This window comes from Anomalospiza imberbis, chromosome 12, assembly GCF_031753505.1.
Source record: "Anomalospiza imberbis isolate Cuckoo-Finch-1a 21T00152 chromosome 12, ASM3175350v1, whole genome shotgun sequence".
In the NCBI taxonomy this organism is placed as follows: Eukaryota; Metazoa; Chordata; class Aves; order Passeriformes; family Viduidae; genus Anomalospiza; species Anomalospiza imberbis.
Window position 1 is genome coordinate 10323971 of NC_089692.1, and position 14508 is coordinate 10338478.

The 14508-nt window shown below is 33.8% G+C and overlaps 1 protein-coding gene across 9 annotated transcripts in view; it reads right to left on the reverse strand.

Moving 5' to 3' along the window:
- The window catches only part of RPGRIP1L (RPGRIP1 like), a 33416-nt gene that overhangs the window by 18538 nt on the left and 370 nt on the right, over positions 1 to 14508 (reverse strand). For 6 of the 9 annotated variants that reach the window (XR_011003376.1, XM_068202726.1, XM_068202725.1 and 3 more), the window contains exons 2-3: positions 11750 to 11815; positions 8519 to 8658 (exon numbers count right to left, since the gene is read on the reverse strand). Coding sequence is in view for 6 of the 9 variants with exons in the window: in XM_068202726.1 (XP_068058827.1) it covers positions 8519 to 8658; positions 11750 to 11766 (157 nt within the window). In the remaining 3 variants the exon portion in view is untranslated. Of the gene's footprint in view, positions 1 to 5470; positions 5669 to 8518; positions 8659 to 11749; positions 11816 to 12981; positions 13043 to 14508 lie in introns of those variants that run through there. The other 3 variants (XR_011003377.1, XR_011003378.1, XM_068202727.1) reach the window with 3 other exon arrangements.

A 14508-nucleotide genomic window follows, 5' to 3' on the forward strand; every position in this document is an offset into this window, starting at 1 on the left:
ATTGATCCATCAGAAAAATAAAAACCAAATACCAACTCTATCAAATCTCAAAGCCAGTTAGCTACACAGGTACCAACCAGTCACATAATTAATTACCTTTCATTTCAAAGAGGAGCACAATTCTTAAGTTAAAAAAGCATGAAAGGCAGAAAATTCCTTGAGGGAAAAAGATATCTGTACATTTTTGGTACACTGAAGTTACAGAAATAAGATTAAATAAGTATCAGTATTATGGAAAAATCTAGTCCAAGACAAATATAATAGGATTTCTGCCTTTGTATATACAGCTATGCATGTATTTTTGTAAATGTAGATCACAGACTTTTGTCTTGATTTAAAAAATAAATTAAATGTCAAAAATCTATATTTGAAAGTTAATCCATTTTGGAAAAAAGTACCTCTTAGTACAGGAAGAAAGCAGAATTGTCAGTATAGCATCTTCATTTGCAAGGATGCATCTGTAGTGAAAAACTGCATCAAATTGCACATTTTTAATGTGGCTGGGTTTCTCATTAAAGTTTCAATACTTAGTATTTGATACTGTGTCCTCCCCTTGTCATTACAGAACTGTGTGAGAACAATACAGACCTTCAAAGATGAATAGAACTTGATCCTTATAATATGCATAATGTGAAAAAATGATGCTTGGTGATATTTATCAAAACTAATCAAACTAAAACTCAGTTTCAAATCCCATCTTTTGCTTTTTAGACCTCCAGTTAGAACAATACATTCTACTTTCAAAGTCACCATAACTTACTCCTATGTCCATAAGCTTTGATAAATAGACTCTCCAGTAAGCAACTGAGGAGCATTTGTATTCATAACCTCAAAAAAATCTTACCAGCTAGGTTAAGAGTGACTCCTGCTGATGCTTTTCTAGTGGGCTTACATATTCAGCCTTAAATCTGGCCTTCTACTTCATTTCATATTCTGACTAATTAATTTTATTCGTTACCTGAAAAATAATGGGTAATGACTTAAGATTCTGTAGTTTTCAATCATTTTAAAAGCTGCTGTTTGGTGCTATTTCATATTATTTCCCCCTCTTCTTTCATTTCATCTATCACAAAGAATGACTTGCAGTACATGCTTTCAATTACAACTTCAAAGTGTATTTGACAAGGGGTAGATAGAAGTTTTAAGTCCATCATTTCAGCATAGTGTCTACTCAAACTTCTGTCATCTCACACTTTATCAGTTGCAAAACACAGCTTAGGTATTTCCTGGATACTTTCAACTTCTTTTACTTTAGTTTCTGGATTATAGTGACCCCCCAGCAAACAACCACCTCAAAGATGGAGAAAGGCAAATAGTTCTTTTTAATCTTAGACCAATCAGTAGTCTTTGAAAGTACTGACTACAAGGTTTAACAAGTCACTGTTATCATACTCTGATAAGATGGATCTGTTTCATAGATTTTATTTCTTTTTTTATTAAATATGCTGGTGCAGCACTTTTACTTCCCCAGTTTCTTACAGAAGAAAAACACAAAGCAACAGAGGTTAGTTCTATACAGGAGTAGTAGAATACAAAGGATTAATATTTCTGGCACGGTAGCATGGAGCCTACTCAGTAACACAGGGTAATACTAAAACCCTGAAATTTAATTCTCTAAATTCAGATTAGGTATTCATAAAACAAGCCAGGTTGAGAAAAAAACACTGAACACTCAAAAATCTCCCTGAAGTACACCAAACACATTCAAGTCCTGCAGAAAATAAGTGCAAAGAAGAATCATATCAGCCAAAATTTAAAACTGCAAGCTCATATCCAAATAACTTCCTTTTTTTTTAATGAATACAGCTGGCACATAGGTGGAAATACACTGTTCAAGTAATTGTACCAAAAAAAAATCATAATAAAAGGAATAGTTTTTATTGCTTTGCTATACATAAACTTGAAGCTTTACAACTGCTCACCTTTGCCCTTCACCAGGAGAACCATGAGCACTTGGTATTGCTTTTTTTGCTGTTTAAGAAAGATTTTCATGTCAAAATTAGTTACAGCTTGAGATCTTAACTTACAGGTACAGGTAATGGCTACTGTCAGTAAACTGCTATTAGAGCAAGAGAATGCACTTATGGTATCTGCAAGAAAAAAAGAAAGGAAAAACCAGAACCAGAACCTCTGGTACCAAACAAATTGGGTTTGCCAGTAATTGTCTCATGGCACATTTTAAGACAACTTGGAAGGTGACAGCAGTAAATTTTATTGTGAAAACTGAATGCTATATAATTTTCTGTAAGAATTTTGTGTAGACATGGGAGTGCACAGGAGGAGGGGATGGAAGAGAAAAGAATTTTTAAATTTATTTTCTTTAATATAAAGATCATGCCAAAGAAAATGCAAATTCCCAGTTTTGATGTCTATTTTGAGGATCTGAAACAAGGCTTTTAATCAATGTATTATACATCAAATTGATAATGTTAACTTCTGATTATTCAAATGTATGAAATATTCATAGAGAACTGTCCAAACTTTTACATTTCTCAGACTTCTTTTCTCTATTAATTATCATGCCTGGAAGCTTTTTAGTAAAAGCAGCAGCCATCAGCCTGACTGAACCTGACAAGCTAGCAAGGCCCAATTACACTGGCACTCTGTGGCACTTTGATGTACTGGAAACGAAAAGAGATAGGGGCAAATTGTATAGCACATTATGTTAATGACTTGATTTAATCCAGCCACTAAACTTTATGTAGCCTGTTAAAAAAGATGCTAACACTAATTATGCCACTTTGGAAAGGAAAGAAGGGGACAAGCATTTCATACCGACAAAGTGAAGCTCATAAATGTTGTAAATGAAATGAAACAAAATGAAGTAATCTATGATTAATCATACATCATAGACAAGAAGAAAAGAGAAAGAAGCAAGTGGTACAGTTAAGTACTGGAAAATCTGTTAGATACCCTTTGTGATCAACATATCTAAGAAATAACCATGAACTGTCTAATTTGCAACATGCAAAAAAACCTCAGTATGATCTTAAATGGCTTAAACAGTTTGGCATACAACTCAGATTTAGGGGATAATTAGCATAACAATCTCCAAAAATCACAAGTTTTATTTACAGTGTTTGATTACCAGCAGGATATTTATCTCAAAAGATAAAAGGCAGTGATTTTTAATCTTAAAAAAATACAAATTCAGTAACAATTTTGACATGCTGTATTCTTTAATTAACCCAAGAATTTATATCAACCAATGCATATTTTTAAAATTCAATCTGTATCAAATACACTTGCTCTCTTAATAGTTCAGAGGTTTTACTGTTTTTTCTACCCTTCATGAACATGCATTTTTGTTACTACAAAAACAGATCAATGGAGAAAGGTAGAAATTGATGAATTGATGAACCTGAAACGAATCTAAACACAAAGTTCTTGCAGAAGTGCTTTTAAATAATTGTGATAAAATAAAATACATGACCAGAAAATTATAGAACAAGTATATTATATTTGGACTTAATAGAGATGAGTAGCGCTGATTTTAGTTCTTAAAATTACAGGTGACAATTTTTTTAAACATTATACATATAAACAATGCCATCTTCGAAAGTACCTTCTGCATCTTTCTGAAGAAACCTCTTCTACATCTTAAAAAAAAGAACAGCTATATTTCTCATACAAAGAATTGTTTCTTGTTGCTAGTTGTTTTGTAGGATGTTTCACAGCCTTGAAAAGAGCATTTTAAAAAAAATCAAGCTACCTCAAGAATATCACACTGCAGAACATTAAAAACCGTGAAGTCTGATAGGATCTAACAGCACAGCCCTGGTCCTTTAAAAGAAGGCTAAGACAGATCAGAGAAGTATTAACTGTTAGAAGTACTGTCATCAATTTTACAGACTAGCTTTATATTTTTTAACATTGTTCAGTCAAAGTTAGATCAAAAAGTATGAAATATTCTTGGTTTTTTTTTTTTTTTTTTTTTTTTTTTCAGAACTATCCTACTGAAATAGTGTTCAAAGAAAATTTTCCAAATTTGTATTAATGTCATCTTATTTTTTATATATGTCTTTGTGGTAATTAATTGCTGGTGTTAAGAATATTCTTAAGTCAAGAGAACATGATTAGTGCACTTGCCCACAAATAATAATAGAAAAATAAGTACACTGAAGTGATTTGATACTGTACATATATAACTTTACTGAAAACTGATGTTAGACACAGCAAAACTACTCTTAGACAGCATTAAGTTTAAAATATTTTTTTAAACCTAAAAAAACTTTTAGGTTTTTTAAAGACTTTTTTAAAGTCTGGCCAAATAATTGCCATAAGCAATGACTCAGCTGTTTAATATTACTGGGTAATTGACTTGAAATAATACAGTCATTTCTGTCAGATTTTATTGCTTCAAGAGCACCATCACCTTGATCTGAAAAACATTGGAAGAATCAATGTGGTTAAACCCCTTTACTGTAGTCCATCTGAGTTTTGCTGAGGAACCTGATAGCAATATAGGTGCTTTACTAACAAATGAAGAATAAGTGCCAGGCAAATCATCTCTTCCTTGCAGACGATTAACCCTGCAAATCAATGATCTTTATATTCATCTAAACTGTATTTTTTCTGGTTTGTAAAAATAAAAAAGTAGTGTTTCCCAGATGAAAGTTGAGGACTGGAATGATATAAGTCCTGTGATGAATTGAGGTAGGAACAACTGTTAGCTTTATAGAGGAATATGGCCTGAATTTGTGGATTTCCTCTGACTATGTTTAACACCATGCACACATAAAGAATAATTTATTGTTTTTTAAAAATAAAAAATAGTTCTGTATGCAGGTGAATTATTTCAATGCATGTTGGGTTTTTCTTCTCTGAAGCAAATTACTTATAAACACAACAGGGATTCATCATCATGTTTTTCCAATTTTTCTAATGTATTCTTATACACAGAAGCACAAACAAATGAAAATGAAATTTCAGCATTCTGTTTGTACTTTTACTGTAAACTTGGTATCCTGACTTTGTTTATTTCAATGATAAACAGTTTAAGCTCAGAGGTGGAACAGAATGACCTGCCTTTTATAATCTTTAAATAAATCTGCCTCTACCAACTTTAAGTCATTAATATGATAAGACATACTACCTCACTCTCTGTCTGAAAGGATTTCCAATAGCAGCATTGGCTGTTATCTGCAGAAAAAAGGAGCATATTAATTAAAATAGTCTTTAGAACAGCATAGTTCTAAGGGAGAATATAAAGACATTTAAAAGAGAAGCCAGGTTTCCTTTAATATTTTATGAATCTAGGTCAGATACCAGATTTTTGCATTCAATTACGATACAGTTTCCATTTGGGAAGAAAATAACACCACCATATCCACTACCCAGCTTCAGCTATAAAGTACACCAGAATATAATTTCTGTCATGGAGCTTCTCATAACGAGGCAGCTCCCACTGCTAGTAGAAATGCTTAAGAAAATGGGAAGAGACATAGATTTATTAACAAAATACAGTTACTTATTCATAAAGATGAATTCTACCTTCTGGTTCCAATTCTTCAGTTATTTCTCTCTCATTTCCAGAAGTAATTGATGTTTGGTCAGCTAACTGCTCCTCTGACAGATGTGAGAGCTTTTCTGTCTCCTGTTAAATTTCTTCAGCCATCTCCACCTTATCATCTGCTAGCTTTTCTTGTTTGACCTCCTGTCCCATATGCTACATAAAAAGATAAACTTACAGTCTTTATAACACCCCTTGAATAGTAAAACTTACTATAGTTCAAAACCTGAAGAGTTATGGCCCATATTCCTTATGTCTTTAAACAATGATATTGCTTATGCAGCACAGGAAACAATGAGAAGTTGTCATCTGCAGTAACAAATAATTGATACAGTAAAAAGAAATTCTCTAACGATGTATATATTTGTGAAAACATAACTACTATAATCACTTGGTACCTGTCAACATATATACAGCCTCTTAGATTTCCAGATTCATTTATATTTCAGCTCTTTCAGTTCTACAAGACTCAGTTTAAAAAATAAAAAAAAAACGAAACCAAAAGAACCTGCTCCACTATTACCTTATTCAGTTATCAATTTCACAACTAAATTATACAATATTTTCTGTTTCAAAAGCAAACTAATATAATATAAAAAAGAATCAGCCTTGCAACACAGTACAAACATTCTCAAAGGTAAAATATCTTTAGTACATAACTTACTCTGAGGTAATCTCACTCCCTTAGCTCCCTTTGAGTTCAATTACATACAATAACACCTCATCAATGGATACATTGCAGGGTTGTGTCCAGGATGGAAACTCAGTGAAGACTCAGTGAAATCAATCATGTTGGACCCTACAGAAGTGAGGCCCTGTTGTGCTCTCCTGGAGAACTGCAGCAGTGCCAGCACCTCCCTGTGCACAGGGCATCTCCCAGGGCTCACCCACCCTCAAATCTGCCACACTGGAAGGACCATGGCAGACAGCAAGGGCTGGGCTGACCCCCACCCACACATTTCCAGAGTCGTTGAGGTGTAAACCCCGCTTTTTGGGAAGCGCAAAGGGATTTGATGTGATTTATTCACTGAACCCATGGTAGGTACCCTCGTAGGTTGATGGGTACCTGTACACACATAGAAATAGGTGCACACATCACTTTACCTGTGTATGGGAATTGATTATGGTATGAATGTTACTATCTCATACCTACAGCCAAGTCATTGTTTTAATTGTAGTGAACCCTATGGAATTGCTTAGTAAATGTTAAAATACTCAGTGATTAAGTGCTGCTAAACTGTTTTGCACCCTTATCTTTGCCTCGATATCTTGGCATACTTACCCCCTTTGCATTCCTGCCTTTAGTATAAATCATTCCAAATTGTTTCTAATTTAATCTTTCTTTGTATGCTTTAATCTGCGTAGTAAGTGAGCCTTGCCAACAAACTCAGTAAAGTCATGTTTTCACAAATTCACATTAAACCTTGCTTCTGCCAAAACCTTTGATAGTGTTTCTTTAAGTGGCCAAACCACTTGTTCACAATACTTATTTAGCTATATGCTGAAGTCACTCAATTTATTCATTGTTTCCCTCTGCTATGTATTGGTAATTTTTAGAGGGAAGGCAAAACAAACTCCATCCAAACAAGAACAAAATGTGCAGGGCCAGAAGCTGGACTTTCATGACCCTTGTGGGTGCCTTCCAACTCAGTATGTTCTACGATTCTGCAATATGCTCCCCCTGTGATCCCTTCCAACCTGAACCATTCTGTGATTCTGTGCATACCTCTGCAGCAGCAATGACAAAAAGCTGTAATCAAATCCTAGATACACAGGCTTGAAGGGTATTAGAACATCTATGCAAGCTGCAGCAACTTCATAGCAACTGAAAGTGTAGGGTACTAACCCTAGTGATACAGTTAGGAGTACAAGAAGCTATGGAGTGCCAATCTAGGGAAGGCAAAGATTGCCACTTAAACACTACGCCCATAGGAAGGACAGAAGATGGAAAGAATTGCTTAATTTTCCAAATTCAGCTTAATCAAATAACAGTACAGCCCATGATATTTTCATGCTCTGAATATAATTTTAAATTTAGCATTATATAATCAAGCTATCAGTAACAACTGCCAATATGTCGTAGCTTCATATTAATCTAGCTTAAGGTACCTCTATGTATTTTAGTATCACTTAATGCCATTTTTGCAAACACTTGCTGTGGTCAAAGAAAATGTTTAAATGTTCAATTTAGTATTAGATGTCAATAGAGCTACTCAGAATCTTAATAGTAAGCACATGATGAACTGAAGCCATACTCATAAGAAGAATTATTCACAACAAGCAGGTCTACTGCATTCCATTAGATTGTTCACAGAAATACAATTTTTAAAAGATACATAGTGGAAGAATCAAGTCAAAAAATATTTAGGTTACTTCTGGCCTGTGCTCTTATGTAAATTTTATATATTGCCACAGTATATAACACAGTGTTGAGATACAGAAAGAGATTGCAAAGTCTTAAATATTCTCTGAGAAGTCACCCTACAGCATGGGAAAACCACATATGAAATAATCTCTTCAGTAGAATATACACAGCTGTAAATAAAAATCAGTGTATACTGAAAATATTAAACATTTCTCAATTAATGAAATTCAAAGATAATTAAACATGGTCAAGGGCCTGTATAGGCTTCATGTAACTTTGTACAGTAAATAGAATAGTAGCTTGTAATTTCAGGGAGACTGTCCGATGGGCCTCTTTTCTGCAAGAGCTTTCAATGTAGAGGGGAGAAGAAACACTGAATAAAGAGTATGTATTAACCCAACAGAACAAGAAGAAATGCAGCTGAAAAAATATGAGCCTCATTCAGCATATAATCTGTATTTGGTCAATTTTTGTATTTAATAGCTAGTCATAACCTTAGCATTTGTAAAAATGTTCACTTAAAAGGCAGCTTTGAAATCACCAGCAATAGAAACTACACTTTTCTGGGCAATATTCCTGAACTTCAATATAGGTATGACCTTACATCTTGAGAAAATATTAGATTTTTTTCAGAAAAATACCTCTTTCTACTTTGATCTTGTCAAGGATTGCATTTTTGTCTGCTAAATCAGATTTGATAGCCATCTCTAGTTTAGCAATTTGCAGTTTCATTTGCTGTTCCTTTGATTTCCATTGCTGTTCATGGGTCATACAGAAGACACTGTAATAAAACATATGGCATGTGAAAAACTTTTAGAAATCAGCTTCAACAGAAAATAATAAAGAAAAAAGCTTTTAGTGGCACAGAGACCACTGTCATCATGTCTTAGGAATTAAGTAAACACATGCTGGTCTGCTGCTGTTGAAACCAAGGCGCCTTTCTCAGGCTGCGGTTAAAAAACATGAAAGAGTTTGTGGGATGAGCAAAGGAACTGGCCTTAATTTAGAGATCCAAAGTCAAAAAGTTGGCAGCATGCAACATTTGTGGGACTAGAAAAGGAATTCAGATGCATATCCCAGAATAATCCACAACTCCAAACCTCAGCAACTGACAACTAACAAAACCATTCTTTCCGCATACAAAACCTCTTAATGTAGAGAACTGGGATCATCCACCTGATTTTTTTTTAATCTGTGAAACATGCAGAGCATAAAGTCAGTTGCCTGTTCAAAGAAAAATGTTGACCACAAAGTGACAACAGTTTTCTCATACTGTAAAACAACAATTCTGATACTGATTAAGAAGCACATTTAAAGTAAGCGTTCCCCTACTTTAAAGAAAAAAAAACAGAGGTGGGCCAAGAAATTAGAATAACTTCTTTGCCTGTAACACATTATTTACTTGTAAACTAACAATCTATGTGCAATAAGGATTGCATGGACACAGAACCAGAACAGCTGAAACCACAACAAAAAGTGTTACTCAGATTAAAACTAAATTAAGTACATTATATAATTTACAGTGTAATTCTCAGTAGGCAAAAAGACAAAACTTAGTTTTCATATAAATTAGACAGTGAGTGGTACAGTCTTCATATTACTATATTTGCATTCTTATTTACTGAAAAAATGTCAATCTTCACCAAGCACAAAACAGTTTATTCACTTTTGTACTCCATGAAAAATCAGTAATTGTAGAGTTTTGTAGACAAAAAAAATCAGTCCCTCAACTCTTTGCCGAAGCTTGTCAGCCAAAAGACTTTTACATTTGTACAATTGTACATATTTTACATACATCAATGTATTAGAAATCTTCTAATATCTATTTTTTTATCCACCTATCTCTTCAAGAGATGTGTAACAAGCCTCGAGCACAAAAAGAGAGGAGGAAGAGATGCTGCAGAAGGGACAGTCCATACAGGTTCAGACTCTACATGCTGACTGAGTTCTGAGTACCTATGAGTGTATTTATATCTCATATATTTGAAGAATGACTTTAAGATTAAAGAAATAAAATATTATAGCATGAACTGTAAACTCTAAAGTATATAGGGTTTATATTCCTGATATGTATTATTCATTAAAAAGTTGCATATCCCTGTATTTTGTCTTTTTCTCATACTATATCTAACCTATATACAGCTCTCTAGGCACAGAGCACTTTATTGTGTGACTGTTTTCACAGCACGCATGACCTAAAGCAGAGCTTCTAAGTCCTGCAGTAATACATGCATCACTCTCCTATCATTTTGAAGGTAACATGCAGGCACTATAATGCACTGAATCCACTACCACTTCACAGTATTGCAAAGGTACAGAAGACACAGTGTGTTCTCTAATTGCTTAGAGTTTGATTGACTTCCATAAGGAAAATATAACTCTCTTCAAAAGAAAAGAAATGCTGTCAGTTTCCACACTTCTGAACATGTTTTCAAGTTTGAATGACCACAACACCCAATTATATGTCAGTTCATCAGCTTTAGGTACAATTACTTCACATAAGGATGCAGCCAAGTATTAGTTCAGTTTTTTAGAAGACTGTGCTGGCAGAAAAATCATTAAGCATTATTATTATGGTTGTTAAGAACTTAGATGTTTAAATGAAGAACATTTTAGAAGACAGGTTTTATCTGAACCCATATAATGCTAATGTTTATGTCAGTTTGAATTGAGTCCACGTGTGTTGCTTTCTTCTTTCAAATTTTAAGATTACATTTACTCAAATTCATGTGGAATTTCTTTCATATTTACTGTATTTCACTGGAGTTGAAGCCATCTGTGTAACTATAATGGTCAACCACATCTGGCACCATTTCCTTTGGAGGGACTTTAAGCATTGCTAGATTTGCATTACAAGGTCATATGAAAACAATTCCTCCAAACCTTTCATATAAACGAACTGTTTTCTTGGATACTGACTAAATAATAAGAGTCAACTGACAAATTCATACTTGCTCTTTGCAAACTTTTCAGATCCAGTTCTGCAGTCTTGGCTTTGACAAAATTCCCATCAACGTCAAATAAATTTCCCAAAAATAAATTTAGCAAAGAATGGGTTTATGCACCTCTGCCTCCATTTAAAAATTGAAAAAAAAATTATTAATTAAGTAGCACCTGTGGACACTATCCTATCTACTGCTAGCCCAGGTAAGCTCTAGTAAAGTTGCATTGTTCAAATAGGCAACCAAAAAAGCTTGCCATTAAATGGTGACTATATAATCCTTCTCTTTCTGATTTATTGAAACCTATACAATAACATGGAATGATGAAAGAGGAGTCAATGTTTAAATGAGAGTATACGAAAAGACAGATTATTTTAGTGAAAGAAACACCACAGTATATATTACTGTGCTATAATGGAAGCTTATTTTCAATTACTCTTGTTAAATATCTTTTTAAGTCATCCCATTATGTTTTTAAGTAGAACAGAAAATTTCAAGACAAGATTGTTAAGTTGATTTATTAGTAAGAATTATTTCTCTGAATAAATGATCCAGAATAAAAAAAAATATCATCAGAAATATTTATGACATGATCAAATTCTGGAGAAATCTACAGCAATTAACTTAAGTGAGAGACAAGTGACCAATTCCTCCATACAAAACTCTAAATTTTGTGATTATACAACTGTTGTACCTCTTAAGTAAAAAAAAGAAAGTTTTAAGCTGTTAAGTTTTTTAACAGAGCCAATGAAATACGGCAGAGCACCTAAGAGTTTCCATATACTGTCATATGATGAACAGCAGCCCGAACAGAGTTACATGTGTGCAAAAGCACAAAATACATATACACACATTACAGCACACAGTATATTAAGATCTATTAAAAAAGGACCAGAATCCAATTTTTTGCATGCAGAAACCCTAACTTACCTTATGCAGCTCATCATAGATTTTGCTCAAGAGTTCATTCTCCTTTTTTGGATTGTTTATTCTTTCCTGCAATTAAAATGAAGAGAGAATTTTCAAGAAATGCACAGTACAAAATGAAATTACAATGAATATGTGAACAGAAATAGCAAATATTTTTTAGGCAGTGTCAGGCTATTATTTGTTCTTCTAATACAACTGTCTCTTAGAAGTTATATAAGATAAATCCACATGGATTTACATTAGGCCCAAAGTCTTTTCCATGCTGTTTAGATGAAGCTGAGAGTAGCATGTTGCAGTTGATCAACAGTATCTAATCACATTCCATCTTATGCAAAACAATATAAAAACCTGGAGTGTTATATTTTTTAATTCCCTTTCAGTAAGTGAATATCAGTATTAGCTAGGGCATGGCTTTTGCATAGAAAATACTTTCAGTGACATTACAGAAACAACACACCCTTGCTTCCAAAGCACTCAGTAGAGCAGGATCTGGTTAAGCAAGACATGAGATACTGAAATCAAGAATATCTACTCTCCATGCATTACAACACTTAAAACGTTTGGTGAAAATATCTGAGGTAGACTTGGTTCACGTAAAATACATTTATTTACAATAGGTAAAGCAGGTGGTAAAACTAAATATAACTTGCTACCAAATGCAAGAAAAAACAAGTAAGTTTTCACAGTTTTATTCCTTATACATTGAAGAAAATGGGGAAGAAGCCATTCCCCATGTGATGTTTAGCCCTGTATCTGGAAAACTTGTTAGTGATGACAGAAGTCTCTCAGAGTCACTAGACAAAGAAATAGAAGTGACTGATTTGAACTGCTGTGTAAGATGTAACACTGTACTCTAATTAAATCAGGTTCAAAGAATACTACAAACTAGCCATACATGATCAATAAACCAAGTATTATGGTTTTTTTTTCTATTAATAAACCACTTTAGTACCAGAATTGATATGTTGCCTTATGCTTTAACTTCAAATATTGTCCAAGCACTGGTGATTTGGATTGGGTGTGGTTCACAGTTGTATGAAATACAAGCAGTATTTCAGTCAGAAATTTTTCTTTTGAATAGGATAAAAATATATCTAGTAGCAGGTCAGTCTTCTAAATAGTTTTGAAAGGTCTACTTACATCTCCTCCATTGAAACGTATCCCAACATTTTTTTCCTTATCGGTATGCACTACCTGAAGTAAAAGATTCTAGTTCTTCCCCACAACCTCACCTCCTCTGTCCCTCTGTTTGATATAGTTACTGATTGCAATTTGTCTTGAAGATGGAACTATTTTAACTGCTCCTCCTTAAGCTGTTCATTCAGTTCATGACCTTTTGCTAAGCATCATGGTTGATCTTTAAGTTCTTTAGGCTCTATGAAAAGGAAGGAATATCCAGAAAAAAATAAAATAAATCACACCCAGTAGAATGCTACAACACTGCATATTCCAGCTGTGGTCTATGTCCCTGGCAGTATTTAGTGTATATATTCTCAATGTGGTCAACAGGAGACACTCTTGATCCAAGTAATTGAATGCATGGCTGGGGGAAGGTGGCACTCCTGGTGCCCTCATGAACATTAAACCCTCAGTTCAGTCATGATGAAAACAACCAAGAAATACATCTGTTCAGCAATTAAAAGATTTTGCTGTGGTTATGGTGGTTAGGCATGCTGACCAAAGAACACCGCAGCAGCAAGCAAAAATGAATGTTGACCACAGTTATGGTAATCACAGAGCTTGCCACAGCTCTGTTAACCCTTAATTGTAGATACATAATAGTTCCATAATCCTAATACACTCAGTTCTATTTTCCCACTAGCAGTATTTTAAAAAGGGACTTCTGATTTCTTTTACACTTTCATTTATTCCAATGGATGACACTAAGGCACATTTAACCAATTTTAATATTAAAAGAAGAATGCTGATAGAACCTCTCTTTTCAGAATATTAGTTAATACTATAGTGGCTACATTCCATAAATGCTTTAATAAAGCCTCATTAATTAAGAATTTCAATGTAAATGATATATAAAGTATGACTTGAAACAACAGAGTCCAGAAGCCAATCTTCTGTTTAATAAAATGAGTTTATGAAAATTTATGCTAAATGTGTATGTGTGTATAGATAGTGCTTAATGATTGCAGACAGAATAAAGTTAGCTTTAGTTTTTTCAATATACTATTTCCTACAAAGTAGTTGTAATAAGTACGTTATGTGCCATCTAAACTGGAAATTTTTAATTTTACAGTTACTCACATTTAGTAGACATGTCTCAAACATTCTAATTATTTGAAATGGGAAAACCATTGGATCCATTCTCTTATAACAAAAAAGAGCCACAGAAAACACTCATCCTTCTCTGAAATGCACCTTTCACTGTGAATATTAGAAAGAATGTCTTCAAATAGTTTGAGTCCTAAGCCCGTGTTTCCATTCAGCTGCTGCCAAGAAAGAGGCAAAAGCACTCGATGTTTGTTGTAAATTATCAGAAAGTTCCATATGATTTAAAATGGAACAGTTTACTTATTGCTTTCTATTTAAGAACCCAAAAAGCCATGTGAAACCTGTCTCCCCTGGAATTTACATAGCGATGAAAAACTAGATTTTAGCTGCTAACAGAAGAACTGCTTTGGCAGAAAGGATATAGGTATTACATCAAAGAGAGGAAGAAGGCAAAGCACAGAAAAAAGTAGAAATGAAACAATATGGGGGGAAAAGGAATGGAACAAAAATCTAATGGCACAAGTGTGATTTTG